The sequence below is a fragment of the Excalfactoria chinensis genome, chromosome Z, assembly GCF_039878825.1.
Source record: "Excalfactoria chinensis isolate bCotChi1 chromosome Z, bCotChi1.hap2, whole genome shotgun sequence".
NCBI lineage: Eukaryota > Metazoa > Chordata > Aves > Galliformes > Phasianidae > Excalfactoria > Excalfactoria chinensis.
In genome coordinates this window covers 58264802-58291267 of record NC_092857.1, presented here as the reverse complement: position 1 = coordinate 58291267, position 26466 = coordinate 58264802, and the positions used below count along the sequence as shown (strand labels likewise).

The 26466-nt window shown below is 38.5% G+C and overlaps 1 protein-coding gene across 10 annotated transcripts in view; it reads left to right on the top strand.

Annotated features, from left to right (window-relative positions):
• ARB2A (ARB2 cotranscriptional regulator A) overlaps positions 1-26466 on the top strand; it is a 260171-nt gene that overhangs the window by 193398 nt on the left and 40307 nt on the right. For 8 of the 10 annotated variants that reach the window (XM_072358861.1, XM_072358857.1, XM_072358859.1 and 5 more), the window contains 2 exons: positions 822-938; positions 4111-4195. In XM_072358861.1, the coding sequence (XP_072214962.1) occupies positions 822-938; positions 4111-4195 (202 nt within the window). The remainder of the gene's footprint in view (positions 1-821; positions 939-4110; positions 4196-26466) is intronic. The other 2 variants (XM_072358863.1, XM_072358860.1) reach the window with 1 other exon arrangement.

The following is a 26466-nucleotide window of genomic DNA, read 5'->3' as shown; positions in this document are numbered from 1 at the left end:
TATACTTTCTTTGTTCCAGTGTTACAAATTAGGGTCACTTGTGTCAGGAGATTAAAACCTTTTTGTCTCTCTTTGATATCAAACTATTCTTTTTCAGTCCCTTTTATCTTGCAGAGCAGCTCTGAATTCCACAGCATCTTTGTCGTTTCATTCATGTTATTTGCAGCAATCATTTAATTGGTTTTAGTACTAATATTATTTAGTCATACTGTCATTTCCAACAACAGAGACTCTTTAATATGTTACAAATGTTAAGAGGCTCTGTTGTTTGCCTGGTAAGCATATGTATGAGAGAGAGCACAAAGAATTTTGGGGCCATGGTGGGAGTGCAAGGTAGCTAAATTGGGTGGAAAAAGAGAAAAAAAAAAAAAAAACATACAAGTCAAAGTAAGATTGTACATCTGAAAAACTACAGCAATCTACTGAAAATTAGTAGATGATAGTCTTGAGTAGCTTACAGTGAACCACGGGTACCAGCTTCCCTGTAGAACAGAAATAGGAACTTGGAGAAGCTTGTAAAAGATGTCCTCAGGGAATCTTCCATTTTTTCACTATGATACCTTTAATCCTAGAATTGTCAAGCCACATGGAAAATAATAGGACTGAATAGTTCAGTCAGTTAAAAGTTAGTATTATTTCTTTTATCAAAAAATATTAGGTCTTTCAGTGTTTCTAGAGCTGTTAGAATTTGTATAAACTTTGAAACAAGTGAAGTCAAGTATTGAAATTGCGTTACTCTTCCTTTTTTAAGACCACTATCTGTCGCTAAGCAGACAGTGCTCAATAGAAATAAAGAACTTAAAGCCAATATTTTTTAACAGATGATTCAGCGAGAGGCAGAAGTAAAGAATAAGGTAACTGCTGTGGCGTTCACAGACTCTGTTCACAACGTGTGGCATCAAGAAGCTGGCAAAACTATTCGAGAGTGGATGCGAGAGGTGAGGACTTTTTTTCAAAGGGTTGGGGCATATACACCTGTGTATGGTTCTATAAACATTTCTTTATCTACTGCCCTCTTCCATTTCTTTAGGCTGTGAAAAAGAGCACGGTTCAAAACCGTGGGAATCATGTCCCCACACCAACCCCTAAAATAACTGAGATGAAAGCAGTTTCTGAGCTTCGAAGCTAACAGTCAAAATAATAAGATTTGGCTCCAGTGTGCAATGTAGAGGCATACACTTTTGTAGGCCTAGTGTTGTCTGGTAACTGGTGCGAAGTCCTGAGAGCAACAAGAACACCCTCCTGGCCTGATACAATGGCGGTAGAAAAGCCCCTTTATGTTCTTTGTGATTCAGCTTGCTGATGTATACAAGTGGCAAAAAAAAACTTGCTTTTAAAAGACATGATTTCTTCTGAAGTGCTCTGAGATCTTCTGATGAGAAGTCAGAGTGTACTACTGTAGGAGGGAAACCACTGGTTAGTCTACGATGATCCAGTGGTGATTTATGGCCAGCAAGCACGGTTTTCTACCCTTTAGTGAAGGATAACTCTTGCATTCATTAATCATTTTAATACTTAAGTATGGGATTGTTGTGATTTAAGTAGTTTTTTTTTTTTAAGTGAGACTAACTGAATTTCTGAGTTTCTTTCTTGACAAAGCAAGCTTGCAAGCTTGAACCCATGTTTTCTATGTTCATTTCGGAGTGGTAAATCAGTAGTTGTGTGTGGTAAATATAAATTTTACTGTTTTTTTTGTTAGCCCTTACTTTTTTCTTGTGGTTTTAATGAAAAGTTGTATGTAGTCTGCCTACTCTGGACTTAACCTTACCATTTCATAGGCCATGACTGATGGGAGTAGAGAATCACCTGAGATGCAGTCTGATGGCTCTGGTTTAAATGTTAAAAATATGAAGAATGGTAGCCCCTACAGGCTCTGTCAGAAAAATCCCCATTTTCTTTATGGGAAATCAAAACCTTAAAATATATGTTATGTAGTAAAACTGAAATTTTAAATCCTGTAATTTGAATCTGACAACTCCATTTTTCTTTAAGCATTTAGACTCAGTAAGACAAGTGCATTACCTTTAATTTCATTTGCAGAATGTAGATCTCAAAGAATAAGTTAAATGATTAATGGCCTAAAAAGTGGATGGAGTGTCATAACTTACATTAGCATTGAAAATCTCCAATAAGAAAGAAGAACTTTACATATGTGAAGTGTGGCTGAGTGGTATTAAGACTAGCATATCACCTGGATATCTCTTACTTTAATCAGGTTTAAGGCTACTGGTAAAATGAATAATAATTAAAATATACACCTAATCGCTGCCTGTCTGTAGGGCTAATTGCTGTCATTGAAAGAATGAATTGTTAAAAAAGTAATTCTTCATAGAGCTATCTCTCCTGTATCATTGGCGGCCTATTTTTAGTACCTATAGAAGTCATGATTTTTGAATTTATTAGGAGCTGTGATGAATGATAAAACAAATCATCCATTTACATATCTTGACACTGCTTTCGAGAATACTTATTTCTTACAGGCAAGTGTCACATTGTATATAAAAGCTGGTTAATTGTGTGCTAATCTTCTGTATTATCTCCAGCTCTCTGATGTAGTGTTCTATTGGTAGTTAATATTAATTTTACTTATTTCAAATGAATGTAATACTTCATAAAAATTCTACTTCTTTTATAATTTTTACCATCTTACATTTGCAATTTCACATTCAGCTGTTAATTAAAATTATATATGCAAATTGTAAAATGTGTAATACTTTACTACTTTAAACCCTAAAGCCTTTGTGAAATATTCCATTTTAACCATTTTTTACTAAAAAGATACATTACTGGGTAGTGTGTTTGTTTTTATTTTTTTTTTGTCCATCGAGTTCAATAGTTTCATTGATCTACTGTTTCTTACAAAAATCTGCCGTGCTTTGTGAACTTCACTTTCTAATCTCATACAGCAACCCTTCCTTTATGTTGTTCCTGCTCTCCCTGGTCCCAGAACAGTAGGGTTGCCTTGACAAATCTATTCAAAAGCCATTCCTCGGCCTTTATTGGTGGGGACTGAAGCCTTTGAAATTCTCTCCTCACTGCAACACAGCTGACATCTTCTTCCAGACAGAATGAATTAAGGAAATACAATAAGACACTTGATCTACCAGTCAAGGATCTTTCCGCAGTGAGGACAGACTCCATGGTGCACAACTAGGGCAGCAAGCATCTACAAATACACAATACATGCTTGTTTACCGGAATAGCCATCATCCATTTTTACAGTCGTGATTGATGGGATGATTTTTAGAAATCTGTCTGAAAATTCATTGGGTCTTTCCCAGAAAAATGTTGTGCGTGTTGTTTTTTTTCTTTGATGAAGTTAAATACTTTCTGAGGAAGGCAAAACTCAGATTTGTAATAAGAGAAGCCATGTAGGTCTCGTATTTCAGCTGACACTCCTATTAAAAAATGTAGTTGTTTTATAATTAAGTCTTCAGTTTAATATATTGGGCATAGTTTCATCATATTCTATTAAAGGTGTATTATTTAATACTTTAATTCGGTGACTCCTCTGAATAGATAGTATTGGGAGCAAAACATTTAAAAACTTACTTGTAAATTCATCCTACTCGTAGATTCAGGAGTGAAAGTAAATATTAATGCTTCATCAACCTAATTCCCCAAAGACTGGTATTTACATTTTTAAATGTTCATGCCAATTTACCTCAGTTATATTTTCAATTATTTGTACATTAATCTGCCATCTCAATGGCTTCCACTCAGTTGTAATTTCTTATATTGTAATCTCACAGCCTTCTCAACACAACATACGCCAACAGAACTCCCTTACATTTATGACTTCTTGTGGCTTCACCTCATTGTTTGTATGCAAAAAATAAATAAATAAAAATAAAAAGATTACAGAGGGAAATGGCTTAAAATGTGCAGTGGCTTAGTTCAGGTTCCCGTTGGACCTGCTGAAGTCCACTGGCACTCAAAGTAGTGCTTAAAGACAGCACGCTACTAATCTGCTGAGTTGCAGTCTTCCTCTTTTTACATATTTAAGCTGACCTTCCAATCCCTGTTGAGATTGCTCTGTATATTTTAATGTGACTGTATTTATTTTTGCTCTGCATTTTTGGCTTACCAATTGCATATTTTCTTATGCAGAACTGCTGTAACTGGGTGTCCAGCTCAGAGCCATTGGACACAGCCGTGGAGTCCATGCTGCCAGATTGCCCCCGAGTCTCTGCAGGTATGTTGCTTTGTGTGCAGCCAGTGGCTATACCTATTGGTGCCCACATAATGCCTGCTTATTTAAAAATACAGTTGGTTTTGAGTGTATTTTAACAATTTTACAGCAAGATATGATTGAAAGCATATGGCTGACTGAATACGGCTCTTCTGTTACATACCATTTTTGTTTCTTGTATAGCATGTAAGCTCTCCTGTCTACTTACATTTTTCTAATCTTCTTTTCTCTTTGGGTTTAATTATTAATGACTTATAGAGAGAAGTTTTAAAAAAAGAACAATAATGATGATGAAAACTGGGAAATTTATCATATGTCCTTGAGTAAATACCTAGCTTTATGTAGGCAAGAAGAATTAATGAAAAGGTACACCTAAGTCAAATAAGACTCTTTTCACAGTCCTAATAAACAGAAGTTTGGTGTATATAGCAAATCATTTACAGAGTCCAAGAATTTTGATATGAGATTTCTGTTGTTTTGGAAGCATACAGATATGCTTTTCCATTAGTGAATCATAAATCAGAAGTAGCATGTAAAATGATATGCAGAGTTGTATTGATGTGTAATAATTCCAGAAAGTAGATATAATTGTCAGTGTAGCAGGAAAATCTCAAATCTCTGTAGGAAAGTAATCCAAAATACATAAAGCTGTTACTGAACATGTTTGATTTGATTGTTCATGTTTGATTATCAGATTTCCTAAAAGCCATAGGTAGCGTATTTCTGTAGAATATAAAACCAGGTTCAAAGGAACACCATGACCATGCCTATACAATATTAATTTAATAGCTGGAGCACTGTTTGACCTTGCACTGTGAGACTCAGTTGTTCATCTGTTAAGCTGGGGATTCATATCTGTCTAGATATGTGAGGTTGTTAATGAGACCTCATATTGCAGATGAAATTTAGTTTACTGCAGGTTATTTTTAAGGCTCAAAAAATTTAGCAGTACTCTTTGAGAGCTCAAAACAACTAGAGACCAGTAATCGTGTCTATACTGTGGGTTGGGATCTAATTCTGCAGATCATCAGCTATGTACAGACGCAGTGCAATAGCATTGACATTGCTCTTTAGTGCTTAGGGAAATGAAATATTACTAAAATTTTCATAAATTCAACATTCATTTACCAACTTCTTCCTCCTTTAGGGAAAAATACTGCAATTTAAAAGAAAAATACTGTTCAGTAGTAGAATTCTTCCAAACAGAATTAACTTTCATACTTTGACTTGCGTGTCACTTTTGAGGAAGAGAGCACATTATGAAGGTCATTTCAGTCAGGCAAATAAGTGCTTGGATAGCAACCCGTGAGTTTATAGTGCACTTGCCAATACTGGAAACTGTCCATTTGAGCTTCTCCACTATTTCTTTGTATTCATGCCACATGAATAACATAAAGACTGCTATATAAGAGAAATCCTAAATGTTGTTTAAAAAACAGGCTGACACTTTAATAGAGCTATGAATAAGTCTTAATTTTACATTTCTGCTGTGGAAGGGTCGTTGTGGGCATAATGTTTATGTTCAACTTAATGAAGTCCTGGGCAAACGAAAGTCTTTGACAGAAGAATTGATTTGAATGGAGTAGGATTTCGGCAAATAAAAGTTGTAAAATAGTAAACTAGCTATTTAAATCTTTTTCATGCATATATACAGTGCCAGGAGATTAAGATCACTGATATGATAAGAATTTTGGACAGTGATTTAAATGGAAGCTGACTATTTCCAGCTTGGTTCTTTATAATACAAGGACATTTTTAAACAGCGTAGCTTTATGTAACTACTGCAGAATTATCACTTAATTCATATGTTTTTGTTTATTTTTCTTTCTATGCATGGCCAACTGTAAGACATTAAGAGAGGAACAACTGAGTAATTATTACAGTGTGTTCATCTGAACAATGGCAAAAGCCTGTGTTGGAGCAGTCTGTAATAAATTCAAGAATTGCCACTAGATTTCGGAGCATTGATTTTAATGTGATTTTCTGAGAATTGCAGTACTGAAATAGCCCACATTCAAATGCTGGCAGCATTGCCTGTGGTATTTAGGTGAATTAACATTTAGAGCACTATCACAGAGATTTTTTATTTTTTTTTAATGAATCATCTGCAGAAAGAGGATTAAGTTCACTTTTCTGCTTGGAACCCCATTTTTCATCTGTGTTCATACTGAGAAGTAAGTTCTGAGAAGTAATTATCTCTTGGGCAAATCTCATGAGAAGATGTTTTCCATGAAAGGTCTGGTACTCAAGCAGTCAGCATATTGGGATATACAGGCAAACCCATTTTATTTGTGAGCAGGGTCCAGCTGCTGTCCATCATTACTCATGTTCTTATGTTGTTACTCTTCCCGTTTCTTTCTGACAAGAACCAGGCATTCTTCTTTACATGAGAAGACTCCAGCAGTCTTCCTCAGTCATAATTTGCTGGTCTCCTCTGCTCAAAGCTGTCCCTGGTTTCCAGCTGTGGAGCACTGCATAAGGTCCTTAGCTGTTCCCCTCTCAACACATTGCTTTGGAAGATGTTTCAGTCTCCTGCCTTCAGTCTCCTGACTTCTTCCACCCTATTCACTTTCAGCCTCATTAAAAACCTGTTAGATTTGTGGTATTTTTCCTTGGTCCTAATCCACCTTCCTAATGACATAAAACAAAAGACCTCTCTCTTTCTCAGAGAAATCTGTTTATCTGTCTAAAGATGTAAACAAATCTAGAGTGGAGAGAGGGGAAGACTTTAAAAGCAGGCTGTACATTAAGGACCATCATAAAACGCAGTGGCAGTAGGAGTCATACAAGTTGGAAGTGAAACTGGGACAGAAATCTTAGAGAAATGTGGCTTCATGTTACTGGTAACCGTAGTTGTAGCTCCCGTAATGTCTCTGAAATGGTACATCATGTCCCCCGTTTCTAGCAAAAGGTATTCACAAGCCCTTTGGGAAGCACTCTATTGGAGTAGGTGCTTGGCAGACGTTGAGGATGGGAGAAAGCAGGTTCGTAGGCCTGTGACAATCTTTGTTGCTATCCTGAATATTAGCTCAGAGAAGGTACCATGGTAAATTTTGTCAAGCAAACCTGGCCTTGTTTTCCTGAATACTGTAATTTTGGGGATGTCTTTTGGGAGATCCCTAGTCTTTGCATAGGATACCTTCTGTAGCTCCCATGTTTCTAACACTGAAAAATTTTGTTCAGGAGAGAAGATTAAACTTTCCAGTATTTTGCCAAAGTGGATATTCACCAACACTCATTTACATAATCAAATAAAAATAAGTTCCTGTAATATCAGTAAAATGAATTACTTAATCAAACCCATTTAAATCGTTTCTAGTGGATCCTTAAGATTACTAGTTATTACTTTAACAGTTGCAGAAAGTGTAGTTAAAGCATTATAAAGTAAGGAAAGTATAGCATCAAAAGGCAAACAAGATAACTCAATGGAATGAAATGTTGACAGTAATCAAGGAAAGCTCTTTTCACAGATGAGCCTAGACATAAATATATTCCCGTTTAATAAGTAAAATAGTGCAAGAATGAATCCATGTAGCTGAGTAAATTGAATTCTGGCTGGCGGCAGGAAAAGAAAGTCTTCAGTATGGGAGAGATGAAACTGTGAACTTTGGTTAGTATTTTGAGGGAGTGGTAATGGATACTGGTACCAAACATCAAGCATGATTCTGTATGTTATATAAAACATTTTGTTTCGTTTAGGCAGTCCAAGCGCAACCTTTTCTACTCTGAATTCAGAAAATATCATTAATATTATTTCATATAGGCTGCTGTAGGTGTTAGGCTTTTTTATACATAAACAAGTAGAAGGAAAAAAAAATGGTTTTAGAGAATAACGGAACGGCTGAGGTTGGAAGAAACCACTGGAGGTCACTGGTCTAACTACCTTCTCAAGAGGAGTGACCAAGTTGGCCCCTGTTCCCCAGAAGTATGTTCCGCCTTCTATAACATCCACTGCATGTCAGTAAAGAAACCATGGTCATAGTGATTCGTGTACATATAAGTTGTAGGTTTTTTATTTGTATACTTGCCCTACCTGTGTTACTAGAATAGGAACTCAGTTACAGCAGAGCTGCTGTTTCAGACTTTTGGCGTCTAAGCTCAGCTGTTCCACTGAGCCCCTGGTTGGTGTGTCCTCAGGTTCTTCCACCTGTGCCTCTCTGGTTCCATCATAATGCTGATGTAGAGGTATGGAGAAAGAGGCCCCATCGTTGCTTCAGGGAAGGAGCGGCATTGTCATCCACTGAGCCTCTCAGCATAGCCACATCCAAAAGCATTCCTCTATGCATTAATCACACGCTATGTACTTTGGCAGGGGGGAAAAGTTGGATATTTTTCTGTATGCACATAACAGACTTGCAGTTCAAAACAAATGAAAGATGAGATTCAGCAGAGCTCACTGAAAAACATGAAAAAACTTGTTACCTGCTGTTTTTGAGTCGTTGGCATAGCTTGATTTAATATCCAGACAAGAATATGCTACTAAACAGTCCCCTGGAGACCACTGCATTGTGCTAAGTAATAGAATAGCATCAATAATCCTTCCATGGGGCTACAGTAAATTTGAGTAAAGTTATTCTGGAGTGTTAGATCTGCTTAAATGCACTGATCCAAGAAACTGAGAGTGTGGCTTGCACAGCAAGCCTTCCTTTGGAAGAGTAAACCTGTAGCTGAGCCCTTGCGTGCCTTTCCACCAGCTTATGAGGTAGCGCTCTTGTGGCAAAGCTTGTGTTGGTACTGGTGAAATCAAGAATCATCCATTTGACTACAGATGTGCTAGTTTTATTGGCTTTATGTGACAACTGGCTTTTTCCACGTTGTTGCAGAAGTTCAGAATTCATGCAGACAGGTGCGTGCTGAGCAGATCCTGGCCTTCAAGCAGAAGGACCTTCAGCATGGTCAGATGGGCTCTGCTGAGCAGCAGGGTCTGTTCATTGAAGTAATTACGTGACAGAGGTCTATGACAACCACAGAGTAGGACCAACTTACTTGTCTCTGTTTTTTACTCTCAGATTTACTTAAGCCCCACTAAACTGCTCATAGCAGACAAGGCAGAAGCAACCGTAAACCGTATTAGGCACTGAGACAATACCTGGCTCATCCCCTTCGTGCATTTTAGTCCAGTTTACCAGTACTTCTGATTTTTCACTCTCTAATCGATTTTCTGAAGACTGATCTAGAGTATTTTCTGACACAACTATTTTGTGACCATTAATTGGTGTCCAATAACTTTACCAATTCAAGAAGGAAGTACAAAACCACACACATTTTAAAATAAGACAGATTAGGCATTCTACCCGTTTTGCTAAAAATGTTATTTTTGCATTCAGTAGTCATTCATGGAGATTAAGATTACAGTAATCAGTGTTTACTGTAAACCTCTTTACGTTTTATGTCTTCATGTAGTTCTGTCAATAAAAGCCTTTCACTTAAAAGATTAAACACCACAGTGTTCTGTCAAAGCGGCAGGCTCCCATATTTACTTACATGTCAATTTGTTTTAAGGTATTTGCAGCCTTAATAGTGCAAGCTGAGAGTGCAGAGATCTGCAGGATGAAGGTTACTCTGTAGCCTGGTGTGAGCATCCTTCCATGCTGGAATAGCTCGCCCTGCATGTCCATTTCTGCTCCTGTACATTGTCTGCCAGGGATTGGGAGTTATTACAGATACTTTGAAGCATCAGCCTGTCTCAGCACTGGCTCTAGCAGTTCCTGCACACATGCACTAAGTCTGACTTCAACTAATGTCTTCCTAGTGCAGGAGTAAGTGTTTTTTTCCCTGCTCCAGATTCTTCAAAAGAGCTCTGCTCTTAGTCTCCTGCTCAGCCTCAGGTGTTTCAGGCAGCTTTTTGTTTCATGTGTAATACCTAGCTGGATGTGAGCTTGCATGTTGTGTTTTGAGTCCGTTAGTTTCACAATGCTTTGGAAAGGACAAAAATCTATAAAGACCTGTTGAGCAGTATTTCAGATTCAGTTCCAGAAAGCCAGAGCCTCAAAAGTAAATATGAAAATACAAATTCGAAGGTGCTGACTTGAGCTACTTGATGTTACAGCAGCGAGATAATTCAGTTTTGTAAGAATTTCAATTTTGCCATTAATTGTTAGGTATTATAATTCATTTTTTTATATACCCCCAGCATTGTTATTTTGTAGCATAAGGTACCTGTGTTCATGTGGTGTTCTACAAAATACTGTAATGTATTTGGTTTAGTAATGACATCAGAAAAACTATTATTTCATCAAAAATTACGATAGTACTCAATACATCTGTATCAGTGCATTTTTTAGAGTACGGTTGACTTGTTAAGGTGACATACGATTGTTTCAGACCCCCCAAGGCTGTCTTTGATTGTGGCAATAAAGTATAATGTGAATTACTACGGTTAGATATTTTCCACATAATGTTTGACACTGATTAGTTGACCTGCCATAACTGTTGCTTCTCATACTGCTTAATGTGATTTCTTCCATTCTTACTACACAGACTGTCTCAAAATCTGTGCCTCCAGTATTATTACGTTGGCCCACAACATCGTCATTATTCCATTACATTTTGTTGCCATGTGACAAACGTCAGCAGAGGGGCAGTCTGGCCAAACCACCTCTGGCATAGAAGTACAGGTGAAGCAAAGATGTGCCACTTAATTCCTCCATGAAGAAAAAAAAAAATGGCAGCCATTGACATTCACTAATGCTTTCTGAACATTTACAGAGACTAAAGAATGAGTGTGAGGACTTTGGGGTGGTGGGTGATGTGTTACAGCAGTGGCGACAGCAACAGTGGGTCACCTCTGCTGGTACAGATTGTTATGAGCACAGCATGCAGGCTCTTCTTCATCACTGATGAAAATGCACAACTCATAGCAGTGACTGTGCTGAAAAAAAAAGTTCTGCAGCTGAGGATTGGTTCCATCAAACAGTGTTATTGTGCTCTTTGTATCTGTTGTAGATTTTGTGAAAATAAATAGGAGGCATTACTTCCAGAGCAACCTGAATATATCCACATATATCCACTGTTTGCGTCTAACTCTGAAGCAAGACTGCAAATTCTTGAGTTGAGGCTCTTGCTTTTTCTTACTTGTGCCCCATCTCATCAGTTGCAGATGCTAGCTAGAGCAAGTGTTGCTTAGCCATTCATTTGCATGGCTGTGTTCCCAGAGCATCTGAGCCTTGTCTTCTGACAAGTATTTACAGGCTTTATGGCAGTGCAGCAAATAATGAATACATTCACATTGTGAATAGGTAGATGCAGCTTTAAGGCAGATTTCCACATGACAATTTAGACTGACACTTTAAAGAAGTTATGCTAAGTATAATTTATTGCTAAGTAAAACTGAATGGTGGCAGGGCAAATGAGAGTAGTTCTGTCCATTGAAGGGAAATAACTAAAGCAAGAGATGCTATCTTTTCCAGACCCTTGAAAATCCCTAGATTTGAGATGGCACTAGAATTCAAACTGGCTTTTTCCTCCAAATTATGTTAGAATATGCCCTAGCAGAAGTAGGTGTTTTTCTACCTCCTGCTGTTTTTTGTGATTTTAGCTAAAACGTGCTTTTACTACACTGCTGTCCACAATGCCTCCTGGCCTCACAACGCAAACAGGCACCCTTGTGTCAGACAGTACCTCTCAATCCTTATTGCAGCACTGGGGGGTAAAGCATTTTCTGCAGGGTGGACAAGAGGGCTGTTACCCTCTCCCTGTCATCTCTTCTGCAGGCACCAGACCAGCAGGAGTGAAACACCTCACATGGGTTTCAGTGAGTTTTGGTTAAGTACTTTGTGGGATTGATGTTGAATATTAGTTTTGGCATACAAAATTGTTTCCATGGACTGTTACTCATTTTAAGAAGTGTTTTCTGTGTTTCATCCTCAGTTGCTCAAGTAAAGCCAGAACATAGAGGCAGAATCTGATGCACCACTGCAATTGTAATTCTGATGAAGCTCAGAGCCTGTAAGAAGATATTCAGACCCTTGAGGGAAATTGAGTGGCAGCGTTTTTATTTGTCTTAACCTGATATCCAAAAATTCATTTGCATTTCAGTTTATGTTCTGTCTTAAAATCCAAATTTGCAGATTTGGCAGAATTTTTTCTAATGTTCTCATTCCATTGCAAATTTTTCATCTTTTTCCATAAGTGCTTATAGTTTGAGCCAGGAAGGATGTTTCAGTAACTTATTCTCCATTCATGTTTAGTCCTTTATGTTTTAAGCAGATGTAGTCATATAGCTATAACTAGCATTTGGTTGAAGTGTTTCTTCCCAGAAGTAATTCAGCTTTGGCTGGAATTATTCAAGAGGTGGGAAATCCACTGCTTCCTTTTGTAATTTGTCAAACTTTCTGCAAAAGGAGATCATTTCTGGTTTGCCTTCAGTGCCAGATTCCAGCCGTTACTTCTTGTTGCATCTTTTCTACTAAGTTATAGAGCTATCGACTGCATTTCCTTTTTTTTTTTTTTTTTCCATGTGAATTAGATACTGGAACCAAGTCAACATTCCAGTTTCTTTGGAGAAACAGAACACTCTGAGTTCTTTAAGTCTCACTGCAGTTAACTGGAGTTAATTTCTCCAGGTTTCAAGTGCTTTCATACATTTTTCTGTGGCGTCTCTAGTCTTTCAACGTCTTTTCTTTGAAATGGACTTGTCTGCATTTCTAAGGCAGAATAATGCAATATACAGACTTCAGAACTTCACTACTTGCTTTTCTCCTGTTTTATCCACCAAGAGTCAGATTTGACCCTTTTATCACCGCAGTGTAGAGTCCATTTTGGAGGAGCTTGTCCAGAATTGCTTAGTGCCCTTTCTATAACTGCTGCCCTTCATCTTGGTGCTCAAATGTTATGAAAGATTGCATTACCTTTAAAAAAGGAAATGAAGACTAACACACAAAAGAAGACTGAAAGGCAGTGCTCTTTCTTGTTAATAATCTTTCTGCCAGTCTTCATTCACATTTTACCACAGGTGAATTTACCTTTGCTTCTTGTGTTGTTGAATAACCTTAGTACACTCCGTCAAGAACATCTCTATTCAGTAGTGGTTTCTTCATGACAACTACATTTGCAGATTACTTAGTCTGCAAGTTCCTAGAAATATTGAGTAATATTGATTTTTAACATGTTTTCACAAGTAAACGGGAATTCTGTAGTTGTGCAGTTTGTCTCCTCATGACTTTATGAAGTATTGATCAGCTTTGAAGTTCTAGTGGTAATTAAGCTACTCCAAATTTAGCGATAGTATTAGACGGCTCAGAAGAAGAACTGAGAAATATATTGTCCTAATAGAAGGAAGACTTCTTCGAAAAACAAGGGGGAGTAAGTCAGGTGTTATGCAAGGTGCCTGAAAACAAACAACAAGCAAAGCAGCAGTCATGGCCAGCAGCATATTTGTTTCCAGTATAAGGATACCATATAGTCTTTTTTCCAGTGTTTTAGGGGGAAACTTAAGCAGAGCGAGAGGTAGTTGCAGGAGAGAAAACAAAGCACTTCCCAGAGATGTGTGGAAAACTTTGTATAATTTGTTCAACTGCTCAGAGTGTTCTGGAGGAATAAGCCAATTGTTTGAAATAAAATTAATGTATTCTGTTTATATGTTAGTCCTTATCCGCTAAACATGATAAATCTTCAAGAGTAAAATTAAATTTATTTGTTAGGGACTTATTTGCCAATATGTTGTATTGTCTTTAATCAGTTCTTCTATCTTGATCCTTTGTCAACAGTCTCCAGTATCACAGAATTGTAGACCCAAGAGGGATTTTTAACATGGGTCAGCTTCATCTCTGGGTCCAAAGCAAAATCAACTGTTTTTACATCGTTTCCTGACAGATACCCACATAGTTTTTTGTCTTGTGTTGTGTGATGCCATATCCTCCTTGGGCAGTTTTGCTCAGACTTCCGGATTTAGTTACCCTGTCTTCCTTGTTCCATGCATACAAGCTCAGGAGCAGCTGATTAAGCAACGGTAACCCCCCAAAATACATCAAGCAGTTAGACAGAGTGATAAGCACTGAGAATGATTAGAAGTCTAGAGCAGATGGCTCACAATGAAAATTTGAATGAACTGGGATTGTTTTATGTAAAACACCTGGATTTGCTGAAGAAGAGCAACAGAGAAAGAGAGACGTAAAATGGTTGCAATAAAAAAAAAGTGAGAATAAATGATTCTTCATGTCTAAGGAATTTATCAAACTATATATCCATTTTCCATTATGATTTCTTCAGATTTACAGGTACACCAAGCTAACTGTGCAGATAAGAAAGTCTTTTCTGAAGGCTGGATTGAGATTTTTCCCATGTTCTGTGATTTCTCTGATGTTTTTATTTAAAATGAACTTCAGTAGCCAGTTTTATGACTCTTGAATACCAACTCTGCAAGCCTGCCAATTTAGAAATATTCATCCCAGAGAAGATATTGATGAGCTGAAATAGAATGAACTTCATCAAACACCTTGCCTTTTTCTTTCCAAATAGAGAATAAAAACATATATTGAACAACTTCATACTTTCTTCTGCACAGTTATTTACAGTTTCACAATCTCTATCTGAAAATCGACATACGTTTGCCAGGGATTGCATTTGCTGCTTGTATATTTAAAAAAAAGTTCCTCATTGTGCTAAGTTTGCCAGGCATAGATTGTTTTTGCTTTGATAACTTTAGCTTTCCTTATCATCTTTTTATACCGATAACAAGCTATTACCACCTTTTTCTATACCTAACAATTGATTTTGCTTTTCCACTGAACCTGAAGGGCTAAGGCTTTCCATTTATTCTTTTGTTTTGTTCTTGGCATGTAGCAATTTTTTAAATATATTGCTCTTTCTTTTATGTTGAAATATCTCAGCTTGAATAAATTTGCTAGTACTTTCCCTACCTTGAAGAAAACAGCCATGCAAAGCACCAAGCTTGTGTGTTGCTGGCTGAGACTTCTCTGTTAAGTCAGACTGAATATAATCAGGTCAGGTTCACTGGCCCCAGGCAACCACCCAGTTTCAGCCCAGTGACTTCATTCATATTTATCCATCACAGCACTGTCCAAAATGGTAAACCCATGGAAAGCATTATACCTTTTTTATGTTAGAAAATTACTGCTGGTTATTTTTAGGAACTCTTCCTTAATTTTGTTGTAGAGCTGCTAGAAGAGGCCAACAGTATTCACTTCCCAATCTGATGTCTTTCAGAGCATGGAGACTTTTCACGCACTGCAGATCCATGCTTAAGGAGCAGTTTATTCTGTTCTCTGGTCTACTAAGGTCACAGTCGCCCTGCCAGCACCTCTTCCTGCACATTTTTTGACACACTGCTGAAGACCTACAATCGTATTTATTGCTGTCTTTGGAATAAGAAACAGTGTTTTAAAATAGAGCACTATATCCTCACTGCTTTTGTTCACTCAAATAACTCCAAAGAGGTAATAAACAGGCATTTTAATATTTCAGGCATACAAATTATCTTAACAGCTGTCAGTAATGCCTGTTATATCAAATCCCTGCTCACTGCTGTGATTGGACAACATACAAGAATCAGAGAAACTCCTAGCAGTGGCATAGAATTGATTTTAACATTCCTTTTCTTTTTCTATGCCACATAAATTAAATTTATTTGCAACACATGGAGGTTAAATTTGTATCACATTTGCCTTCTTAGCACCTTGCCCTCAAATTGCTAATTTAACAGTTTTCTGACTGCTCTAACTAGCTCTGAGCTGAGAAGATTGGTTTTCCAACCTGTGAAATAACCAAAGGATGAGAAACATGGAGATTTGTGATGCCATTTTTAGAGGTCCTTTTCACAGTATATTTGCACTTTAAACTTTTTCGTATAGGAACATGCCTATATTTGTAAGGCCCAATTCTCTGTTGGAAGGACTTGTCATTTTCTGCCAGCAACTAATCTAATCAAGTTAATGTGCGGGGACAGTTAAGTGACTTGTTTTAAATGCATTGTGATTATTACTTATTTATTAAAAGCAAAAGCAAACAACTGCTTTTAACTCGTGTTCAGATGCTGATGGTTTACGCAAGTATTTTTAAGTACAAAGCTAAATTAAGTGGACATGCTACATTTTTACATTATGACATGAAAACTCTACTCAGTTTGATAAATGCTTATATGTTATGAATATATATTTATTCCAGAAAACACTTTGTTCTGACCAGCTGGTTTTGCTTAATAAGATTTGTTAAATTATATACCAAATTTTATATGAAAAAGTGAGTAGAGCTTTTAATCCTTTTATTTTAGTTAAGTTTACAAGCCATACCTACACCATTATAATAGAGAAATAGTCCATGCATTTAATAGAGTAAACCATGAAGATAGTGTTTGTTATTGCTTCTGTGAGTACAGTAGTCAGTTTGAGGCAAACGTCATGTACTTCCAAACAAACACCAGTATGTGCCCATTAGTATCTCTAAGAGCAAGAAAAGACTCCTATTTTTTTAGCTTAATCAATGTGCAAGTAAGACATTGCATTATAAAAATATGTACTAGTTTATCTGAGCTTTTTATGTTAATATCATTTGAAATCACATACTATAAAATACAATATATATATAGCTTTTACTACGTATAAATAAAATACACATGTATTTGAAATCTGAGGTCCAGTTTTTTTGCTGTTGAATTCTTACATGAGGATCTGTTTGAGTCGCATGGAGAGCTTCCACACCTGATGAGGGCACGCCATAGCTTTGCTAAGCAGAACAGGTTATTTTTCTCATTTCCCTCTTTGCCTCCAAGAGGTCAAGTGTTGAACTCAGAGAAGTTTCCCTGGCTTTTGAATGCTCTTTCTGGGCAGGAGTCAGAGCAGCACTGTCCTGACAGAAAGTGCCAGTGCTGGGATGGGACTGCTTTTCTGCTACAGGTACACGTATGGTATCTATACAGAACTTGAGAACACGCACTCCCTAAGAGCTGATCTCACTTTGCCATAGAGGGGTAAATGGCCTTTGAGGACTTGCTGTTACAGTGTTAAATTAAAATATTTGTTACTTGAGGTATTTAGGAACAGAAGTGTAGTTTCCCTCTTATGCAGCTTGGCCCATTTATTGAAATGTATTCCCTTTTCAGGATTTCCCCATAAATTCAAACACACGAGATAATGACTGAAGATTTCCTAAAGCTAGGATCTTACAATAAGGCATGTAAGAGGTGTAAGGTACAACTTACTTTATTTCAGGAGAGCTCTAGACATTAAGATTTTGACAGTTTCCCCCTGTTCACTGCAGAACTCATGTGTTTTGCATACAAACTTAGCATAGCTTATAAATCTTGAAAATTCCTGTTCATTGCTCGGGACCTGATTTAGCCACCATAAAAACCAGAAGAAATATTCCTGGTTTTGTTGGGTCTCACATCAGTCTTTCTGCCTCTGGAGACCACTGTTTAAACCAAGGGTTGAGTGTGAATTAATAGCAAATATTTATGTGTATTTTTTTTCTGCTAGCCAGTAGACACAGGTTGCTGTCTTCAAGCCAGACCAGCAAGAGTGTAGTCTGAGCAGGGAGATGGGTTGCAAATTGAGCAGTAAAAGGTATGCACATATAAAAAGCAACTAGTGCTCGTATCTCCCCGTATTCTTGTATCTTTATTCCAGGATAGTTCAGAGCTCAGAAGTCAGGATCTTGTGTCTTCATTAAAATGACATTTTTGTAAGTATTTCTTTAAAGATGTATTCACAGCTTGTAGTTTGCACCTGCAGACAAATAATGTTATCTTGGTAACAGAGTTCCCAGCAATCGCAGGTGGATTGATTTGTCATCATGCAAAGCTTTTATCTACCATGTAAAAAATATTCCCCATATGAATGAGGAAATAGAAATTGATTTTGAATAGCTATTCTTTCCACACACAGGCTCTTTTGTTATACATTTTGTTAATTCTGGTATGATTTTTATGCACTACATCTTTTTTTCTAAACTTTTTTTTCTGGTTTACTGCCTGACTTTGTTTAATGCTGCTAAACGATTTACTGAAGCTTTACATTTGATATTTCAGTTGCCAGAGAGACTTTGAGCTGAATGCTGTCCCCAAATATAATACAATATTGTGTTAGCATTAATATGGATATTGATGCAAAATCAATGCAAATAGACTCCACAACTAATCCCACACTCCCTTGCTCAAGCTTACTGGCAGCAACACTAAGTTATTTCTTTGATTTCAGTGCTGAATATGCAGTATTTATGCAGGGTTACACTTCACTTTACATCCTTATTTTGGTAATCATTATGCCAGTGCACACTAAAGCCATTCTTACAGTTAAACCTCTTTCAGCATTTTTATCAAGCCCTTCTTAGACTGACCCATGTTTTGGGGTTGACTTTGATTTGTGTAATGATTTATCTCGGAAAACATTGCATCCACTTTGTGAATGTGCCAAACATCTTAAAACTAGTAAGAGCTGAAGGTTCATAACCTGTCACAGGCTATGCAACCCGCTGTCTAAAAGGGGAGAGTGTATGTGACGTGAATAGGACTGTTTGGCTGAAGGTCACAGTTGCACATATACTGATGGCTCTGGAAAAAGTGCCTGGCTCCAGTGCACTATTAGGCTGTAATTAGTGTAACTAACAACTAATATGAAGGAGCAGAACAGAGGTCACCACAAGACTTCAAAGGTCTTAACAGGTTAAGGTTGGAGGGCAGTCTATCCCCTGGCTTAATCTGTTGCCATATCTTCTGAGATTTGTTGAAATCTTCACTGACCTCTAACCTCGACGTGTTGCCCTCTCATAATTTACTGGTCACATGCCACTTTCTTTATTTCTGTCCATTTGGACATGCATGGGTCTTTGGGAACGGTGTCTCCCCTTTCTGTTCAGATACAATTGTGAACAGGTAAAGAGCTTTTTGTTGGAGGATGGGGATTGTGAGTTAAGTCTTTAATGTTCTAATGTTATTGCTCTTCTAAGTTCAATTTTATTGGAAACAATTGTTTTGCTGCACTTGTGATTGGTAGATGATGTTTGACATGTAGAGCAGGATCAGGTTTAAAATCTAGCTATTGAAATAAACAGGGTAGGTAACATGCAGTTGTTTTCAGGAGATGCTAAATGCCACGCTTTCATGAACTGAGTTCTTCACCAACCAAGGATAGTTCTGTTTATATTCTCAGTAAACATGATTGCTTGAGTTTGTGACTCAATGAGAGCTTGTCTTGTGGGACAAATCATTAGATAACCCATCACAGCATTTTAGTATGGGAATGAAATACCCATCGAGGAGACCACCACCATACTGCTCTGCAGCTCATCACCATAGCTAAGCATGGCGGCAGGGAGGAGAGCGCTCCATGTCTGTAGATGAAGCGGCACACAGCACACAAGTCTCCTGTACCAAATTGAGCACGGGTTTAGTCATCTTTTTAAAGGACAACCAAGAGGGAGAGAACAGCCCAACATTAAAGTTCACTAGGGAAAGAAAAAAAAAAAATCATTGAAGGATTTCACAAGCAACAACGCTTGGATGGTATTTGGGAAATCTTTTTCTTTCAAGACTATCTTGCGATTAACTATGGGAGCAGTACATCAAAGCTGCACTGACTTCAAAGCTCAGAACCACTTACAGCTTCCAGCTATTACTAAAACCTACTACTTCACCTTGCCAGCAGCTCGTCTCAGCTGCCTCTGCAAGTTACGCCCTTCTACTTCCTGCCTCCTAATTTTGGGGAAATAAAAAAAAAGAAAAAAAAAAAAGAAACAGCTGGTAAATTAAATATAGCTGAAGCAGTGTGAGGGCTGGGGAAAAAGAAGTAACAACAAATGGACCATCAAAGTGCTTAAGATTTAGGACAGACTCAACAGTGATTTGCATGTGCATATTCTTTGGCCAGCTCTAATGAAGCTGCCTGTGTGGAGGAAGTCTCCTGGCTGTGGTGTAACCCTCTGTAAAAGTCCCTGAGTGAAAAGAGCAAGCTGTACAGACCAGTGCTTAGTTCCAGATGTTAGCTATCAGACAGGGGGTTCAGTACAGGAGTCCTGACAGGTGGACGAAGTCAGCACTAGTGCTGACTTCATACCAGCAGAACTGCCTCGGGACCCCAGCAGGCTTTCACATACTGATGAGATAGATCTACAGTGTCCTCAGGTTTGCACAGACATACATTCAGACATGTCCATATGGTAAACCTGGAAGCAGTCTGCCAGCACTGGGCAACAATCACCATTTATTGCTGCAAAATTATTGATTCTCCTGCATTATCGGGGTGGGGGGGTGGGGGGGAAGTGTAGAAGCAAAGTCTGCATATTTGCTATTTTTGGAGTCCCTGAAATGCTGTAATATTTGTAATATTATGGGACTGTATTACACCCTCTGAACTGATGCAAGAAAGCTGAAGCGTACTGAAGTCATAATGTATTGCAATATTAATATTATTCAACATTTAGAACTGTTACATTGTTATTTTCTGATTGGGAGCTTTATGCCTAGGGCTTTCAGAATGGTACATTAATCTCTGAATAAAATTTTTCTTGCAGATGACACATTAATAGAAAGTTAGGAACAAGTGTGAGTCTCCAAGTGTGTTTTATATAACAGTTTGTATGTTCGGTGCAGATCAATGACATGCTCTCTAGAGCTAAATGCCATTAATCCATTTACAGCTGCTCACTGCAATGAAGAGAAATTACCAGAGAAAGAGCAGCAGATCCCTCCACCACCCTGCATAACCTTGCATTTTGGAAAAGCCAGCCCCCATGACCTCCTGTTGAGACAAAGGCCCTTTGGCAGCTGTCAGCCTGGCTCTGGGCTGGGGCACTCTGGTCACTTCGCCCCGAGACCTGTGGAGATGGCACTGCATGTTGTGGGCCTTGTGCCTGCCAGGGTCAAGGGCTGTGGCATGGCACGGCCTGCATGGCCTTCCAGGAGCCTGGTGTGAGGGAGGGGGGCTTGCTTTTACATCTGAAAGAGGCACACGTGTGTTCTGTCTGGAGCGGGGGCAGCTGCTTTTAGCACGTGAAGGTGGGGGGAGGCTTCCTGACAGGCTGATGGTGCAATCAAAATGTCAGGTTGTTTGAAACACATTGACACGATAGGTATGACTCCCTCTGTGAATCTGTGTATTGCTCTGCATGATGGATCTTTCTTCCTCTGAAAGAATGCATTTCACTGAAGCACACTGCATAGTAGGAACAGCACAGTCATTTGAAGTTCATTGGAAGTATAGGAGGACACTGTGTTTCCTGTCCGTATGTTAAACTTGGCATATTGATTTTTTTTTGCACAGCTTGCAGCATGGAAATGTGATCTACAGCTATGGCTAGGCAAGCTAACCACATGTGAATTTGTTAAGTACTGCTGGATTAGCAGGAATCATCAGACTGTGCAAGTACAGAGGCTTGACTTCTGTAACTCTCTATTTATGACTTAATCAATTAAAATAACAAGTTTTGATTTTATTGGCTGTAAATGCTTAGGCACAAGTCATCTGCAGAAGCCATTGTCTGCCTTTTTTCATGACATAAACACCCTGTAACTTGGCCACAGTACCTAAACAGGCAAAGCTGCAGCTGAAGTTGGGGGACAAATAGGCAAAGATCCAACAAATATATTTAGCTACTGTCTTTCACATTACTGCATACGATTCAGAAAGGTATCGTGCATTTCTTAACTTGCACTTTTTTTATCTAAATTTGCCATCACTTTTCTTTCTCTATTCTTTGTCTGGTTAATCTTTTGTTGCCTTTGTGTTCAAAGATGATACTAAGATTACGGAAGCTGCAATCTGCGTTTAAGTGCAGATGCGATGCAGCCATGCAGAAAGCAGTCTCCCGATGTGAGGCTGGTTTGCTCTTCTCTCTACATTATTATACTTCCTTAAACACCTCCATTATAACTTTCACCTTGCTTTGATTTCAAAGACTACAGCAGCTGCATCACACAGGTGAGCCATAGCTCCACTGAGCAGGCTACCTGTGGCTTCTCAGAAATGCTGATGTGTTATCTGCTGTGTTTGTGAAGTTTTCTGTTTGCTCTTGGATTTGGGAAACCAGTCTGCAGCTCTAGAATGAAAACAATATGGAGTCCAAGACAAAGAAAGTGACCACAGGTATTTGGGGGTCTGAAATTATTGCCATTCACCCTCTGAAAACTATTTCCACCAAAAAGAAATAAACTTAAACCAAATGGTTATTTGAGGGCAAAGGAAAGCTGGCTCTACTCCTAAAGAATGTCTTTAATGCAGTCTCTCCAAGTCACCTACAAAACCATGTGGACTAATGCCTGGCTTATCACTCAGGGTTTTCTGGGAACTAATCTGTTCAAAATGTTTGGAATAAGCTAAAACCTGGCTTGCTCATCTAATGAAAAAGGTCAGAACAGAGAAGAAAGTGGCACTGGTTTGTGTTAGGTGACACTGTGCCCTGCTTGTCTAATTTGATTACACAGCCACTGAAGCCCCGGGCAAAGCTGATTTTAGCTATAATCAGCTTCTTAACCTTTTGAGAACTAACGTAAACACTACCTACCAGTGGTTAATTATATTGCTCAGTTACACACAACAAAGTGCAAAGGTAAAAGTGTAGAACTACAGTAACACATGTTGTGACAAGATTACTCGAGGGGATTAAAGTTGTCTGTGTTTTATCTGTGCTTATTGATTTCTTTCTCAAAAATTAAAAACAGATTATGAGCAGGGAGTGTCAGTATATCAGCTTATGCAGCATTGCCCTGCTATGCCGACGTATTTCTTTCCTCTTACGTATGAAAGGACAGATCTCGTGCGTATTGGACTGGTATGGGCATGAATTTGTTAATGATTTTAGGTTAACTTTGTTCTAATTCTTGGTCAGTAATAGATTCTACACGTTCCCTTCCTCTATCACAAGCATCTTGCAGAAAGTTTTGGAAGCTCTTATGGCAGATAAACCATGTCCATGTGTGACATCTGTCTCTACATGGAATAAATGGGATGAACTTTTCTTTCACATTTTGAATACACATACTGTCCAAGAACCTAAGAGCCGACGTTCAAAATCTGACTCGATGCAGAGCCTGTGTATCCTAGTTTCCCATGTTGTTTGTTTCATACAGTCTCTGTGTTTTGTCAGGAAACTGGCATCTCCTTAAACTTCCAAATTTTTGGTGACTGGTAAGCCAATAGACTTCCAATGAATTTCATCTTTTCCTGACCTGTGCTGATCCTTGGTGTTTATATAAGGAAATACTGATCTACTCATCTTCTTATAAAGTTGCTGTTCTTACATACTTTTTGCATGGAGGCAGTAAACTGCATCTTTATCAACTTTCCAGACAACAGAAGTGGAATTAATTTGCTCTCATTGTTTTTTTTGTTTTGTTTTGTTTTGTTTTGTTTTTTTGTCAGCTATATCGCTCTCACATGCTTCCCACCAGCCTATTTTATGATGTGCTGTGAAAGCAAATAGGTGGGATGTAAATGCTTGGTAAACAGACGAGCCTTCATTCAGGTATCAGCTAAGTAAGATTAAGAAAGCCATAGTAACTAGAGATAGATAAACAGTAAGACTGAACAAAACAACATTTGCACAACAACAATAAATAATAATACAACACATGCACGCACATAAATCTCGCTGACACATGGTCCATTGTGGTCAGGTACAAGGTCAGAGTTGGTTTCCTTTTCTTACAGTTAGTAGCTAAATATGTGTTTGCTGTACACATACTTGTCTCTGGCAAGGTTACAGTTCGTTGAGATGAACTTGGGCAGGCTTAGATCCTTTTAGCTGACTGCTGCAGTGCCAGCATGGTGGTGAGAGGACCTTCAAGATCTAGACAGGAACAAGAAATAGCTCATCGGCTTCGGCATATATTAGAGATTCATTCTTCATCTCAGGCTCCATGTTTTTCTCTGGGAAAGGCATATGCATAAGAGAACAGGCTAAATGTTATCACTTTGAGTTTCTTGCAATTTTTGTAGAGTTTCAACCTTTAACTGTAGAGGTTATTGCATGTTCCAGTGGCCTGTTGGGATCTACAAGTTATCATGCATATCTGTTATTTTTCTGTGCCCTGCATTTCCAGCAGGTGAAATATGAAGGCAATTCTGCTGGCACAAATGTGAGCTCATCTGCAGGATGCTGATAATTTTTTCTAAGGTTTTGTTTGAAATGCGTTTTCCTTATATAGCTGTAATAGGAGTCTTTTTCCAACCTACTCTAACCCTCCTGGACTCTTTGATTGTATTTATAGTAAAATGAAAGAAAGTTCTAGTACTTGTTGTGTGTGTCACTATAGCACTAGCTGCATTTCCTGCAGTGGAAGAAGCTTTGTCTGTAGCATAACAGGGTGTCATTATTCTGCAGCAGTGGGATATTTTTCCTCCCTAAAAAGAAGTGAGATCAGACTCACTCTACTGGGCCAGCTATCAGAGCGGCATGGAAAAGACTGCTTAGACAGGTTTGCGAAATGCATCAGTCTCCACATTTAGGACCAACTGTCCTTGTGCCTTCCTATTTCCTGAACTTGTTCCAGCTACACGGAGGCTTTATGCAGTGTTTCTGCCATGTGAGTACCTGCCTTGCTCCAGAGTTATTATCTGGGGACTGCTTCTGTTGGGCTAATAGTTTCAGACAGTGAATGAGTGCAAGGCAACAGAGCTGGAGAAGGAGTCTTTTTCTGCCAGAAAGTAATTTTGGGGCTCTGGCTTGGCAGACAGCTTAGCTTCTGGACCACATGACAGAGACACCAGAGTTTGGCTGTGTCTTAATGACTTAGGTAACTTTTTAGATTGCTCACAAAGAAAACTAAAGACTTGGTTCCCTTACTGGGTACTCACAGGAGCACAAAGACAGTGCTTCTGCAAGCAGCACTGCAGCACCAGCACTACTATGCCTTGACATAGGCAGCAGCTGCTCTTCAGTCCCTCTTTGAGGGACAGCCTTTCTTCCTGTCAACTGCAATGAGACATGAAAGTACTGCTGCTCCTGACTGCTCCTGACTGCGTGTCACACAGTGCTGGGATCACAGCCACGACAGATTTTGATCCAGATCTAGCAGAAGTGGGACCCTGAAGAAGAGTGTGGCTTGTAAAGGGTGAGTTTATCACAGGCTTCAGAGCAGATCAGAGTAGCAGAAGTTATGCAATAGTTCCCTTTCCCCCTTGAGAATAAATCGTTACCCTTTTCATAGCTGGCAGAGAATAAGTCAACAATGACACGTTACTGCAGAAAAGACAAACCTTTTGCTCAAATATCTACCTAAGACTATGGCTTGCCGGACATCAGCTGGGATACTACATATGTTGATGGGTGGCATCACTGATGAAAGAGGGGAAGAAGCTGGAGAACCTACAAAAATAGCATCAAAAATGTTGGTAGAAGCCTAGAAAATGTGGCCCTCTGGAAAAGGTTGAGAGATCTGAGAAAGCTTAGACTAAAAAAAAGACTGAAAGAAATAACGTGGTAGAAATCATTTCGTGTGTGAAAGACTTATTGTGAAGTTGAAAGGAACAGTGCGTTCTTTGTGTACTTGGTAAATAGTACAAAAGCAATGACGTTAAATTGCAGCAGGAAGAATTTGGATTAGGATTTAAGAGAAACTTTCAAATGATATGGCTGGAGGATGCTGCCTCTGTTCTGGAGGCATCCAAGGACAGGTCAGATAGATAGACATGTACCAGAGATCAGTATTGGTGCTGCTGATCTTGTTTTGAGCCAGGGCATGGGGTGTGTGGCCTAGAGAAATTTCTTTCATGCTTGTTTGTCTGCGGCTGCATAAATAGGCAGAAAAAAAAGCACAGGGACTCTCAAGTTCATCACTTTCGAGCTGTTTTCATAATTTTGGAATCACCTTTCCTAGTTTTTTGTTGTTTTTTTCCGAAGATGTACCAGAGACTACGCAGTTCATTCAGGCAAAGCTGCTGAAGTAATGCAGAATATAAACTGATTTTTTTTATGTATTCGCATAAGCAATCCGTGGGCGAAAGTTCTGAGTTTTGTTTTCTGAAATGCATGTGTTGGGTAATGTTATCTGTTGGTTTTGGCAGGATACAGAGAACTGACAGTTATTGATAACAATGTCCTCTATGGTTTGACATCCAAGAGCAAAAGTAAGTCTGTTAGGAAGTGTTAACCAGGAGAATACTATCCCTTGTCATTGGTTTTGATGTCCGCAGTGTCCCCACTCAGGCTGTAAAACAAATATATCACATTGCTTAGGGGATAACTACATTCTAGGAATAACTAATAAGCTTTAGCAAAGCATTTATAAACACTCCATGTACAAATTCATTTAGTGCATGCGTACAGTATACAGAAATCTGGGTTGCTTTGTGAATGTGCTAGTTAGATTTTTTTAAAAGCATTTA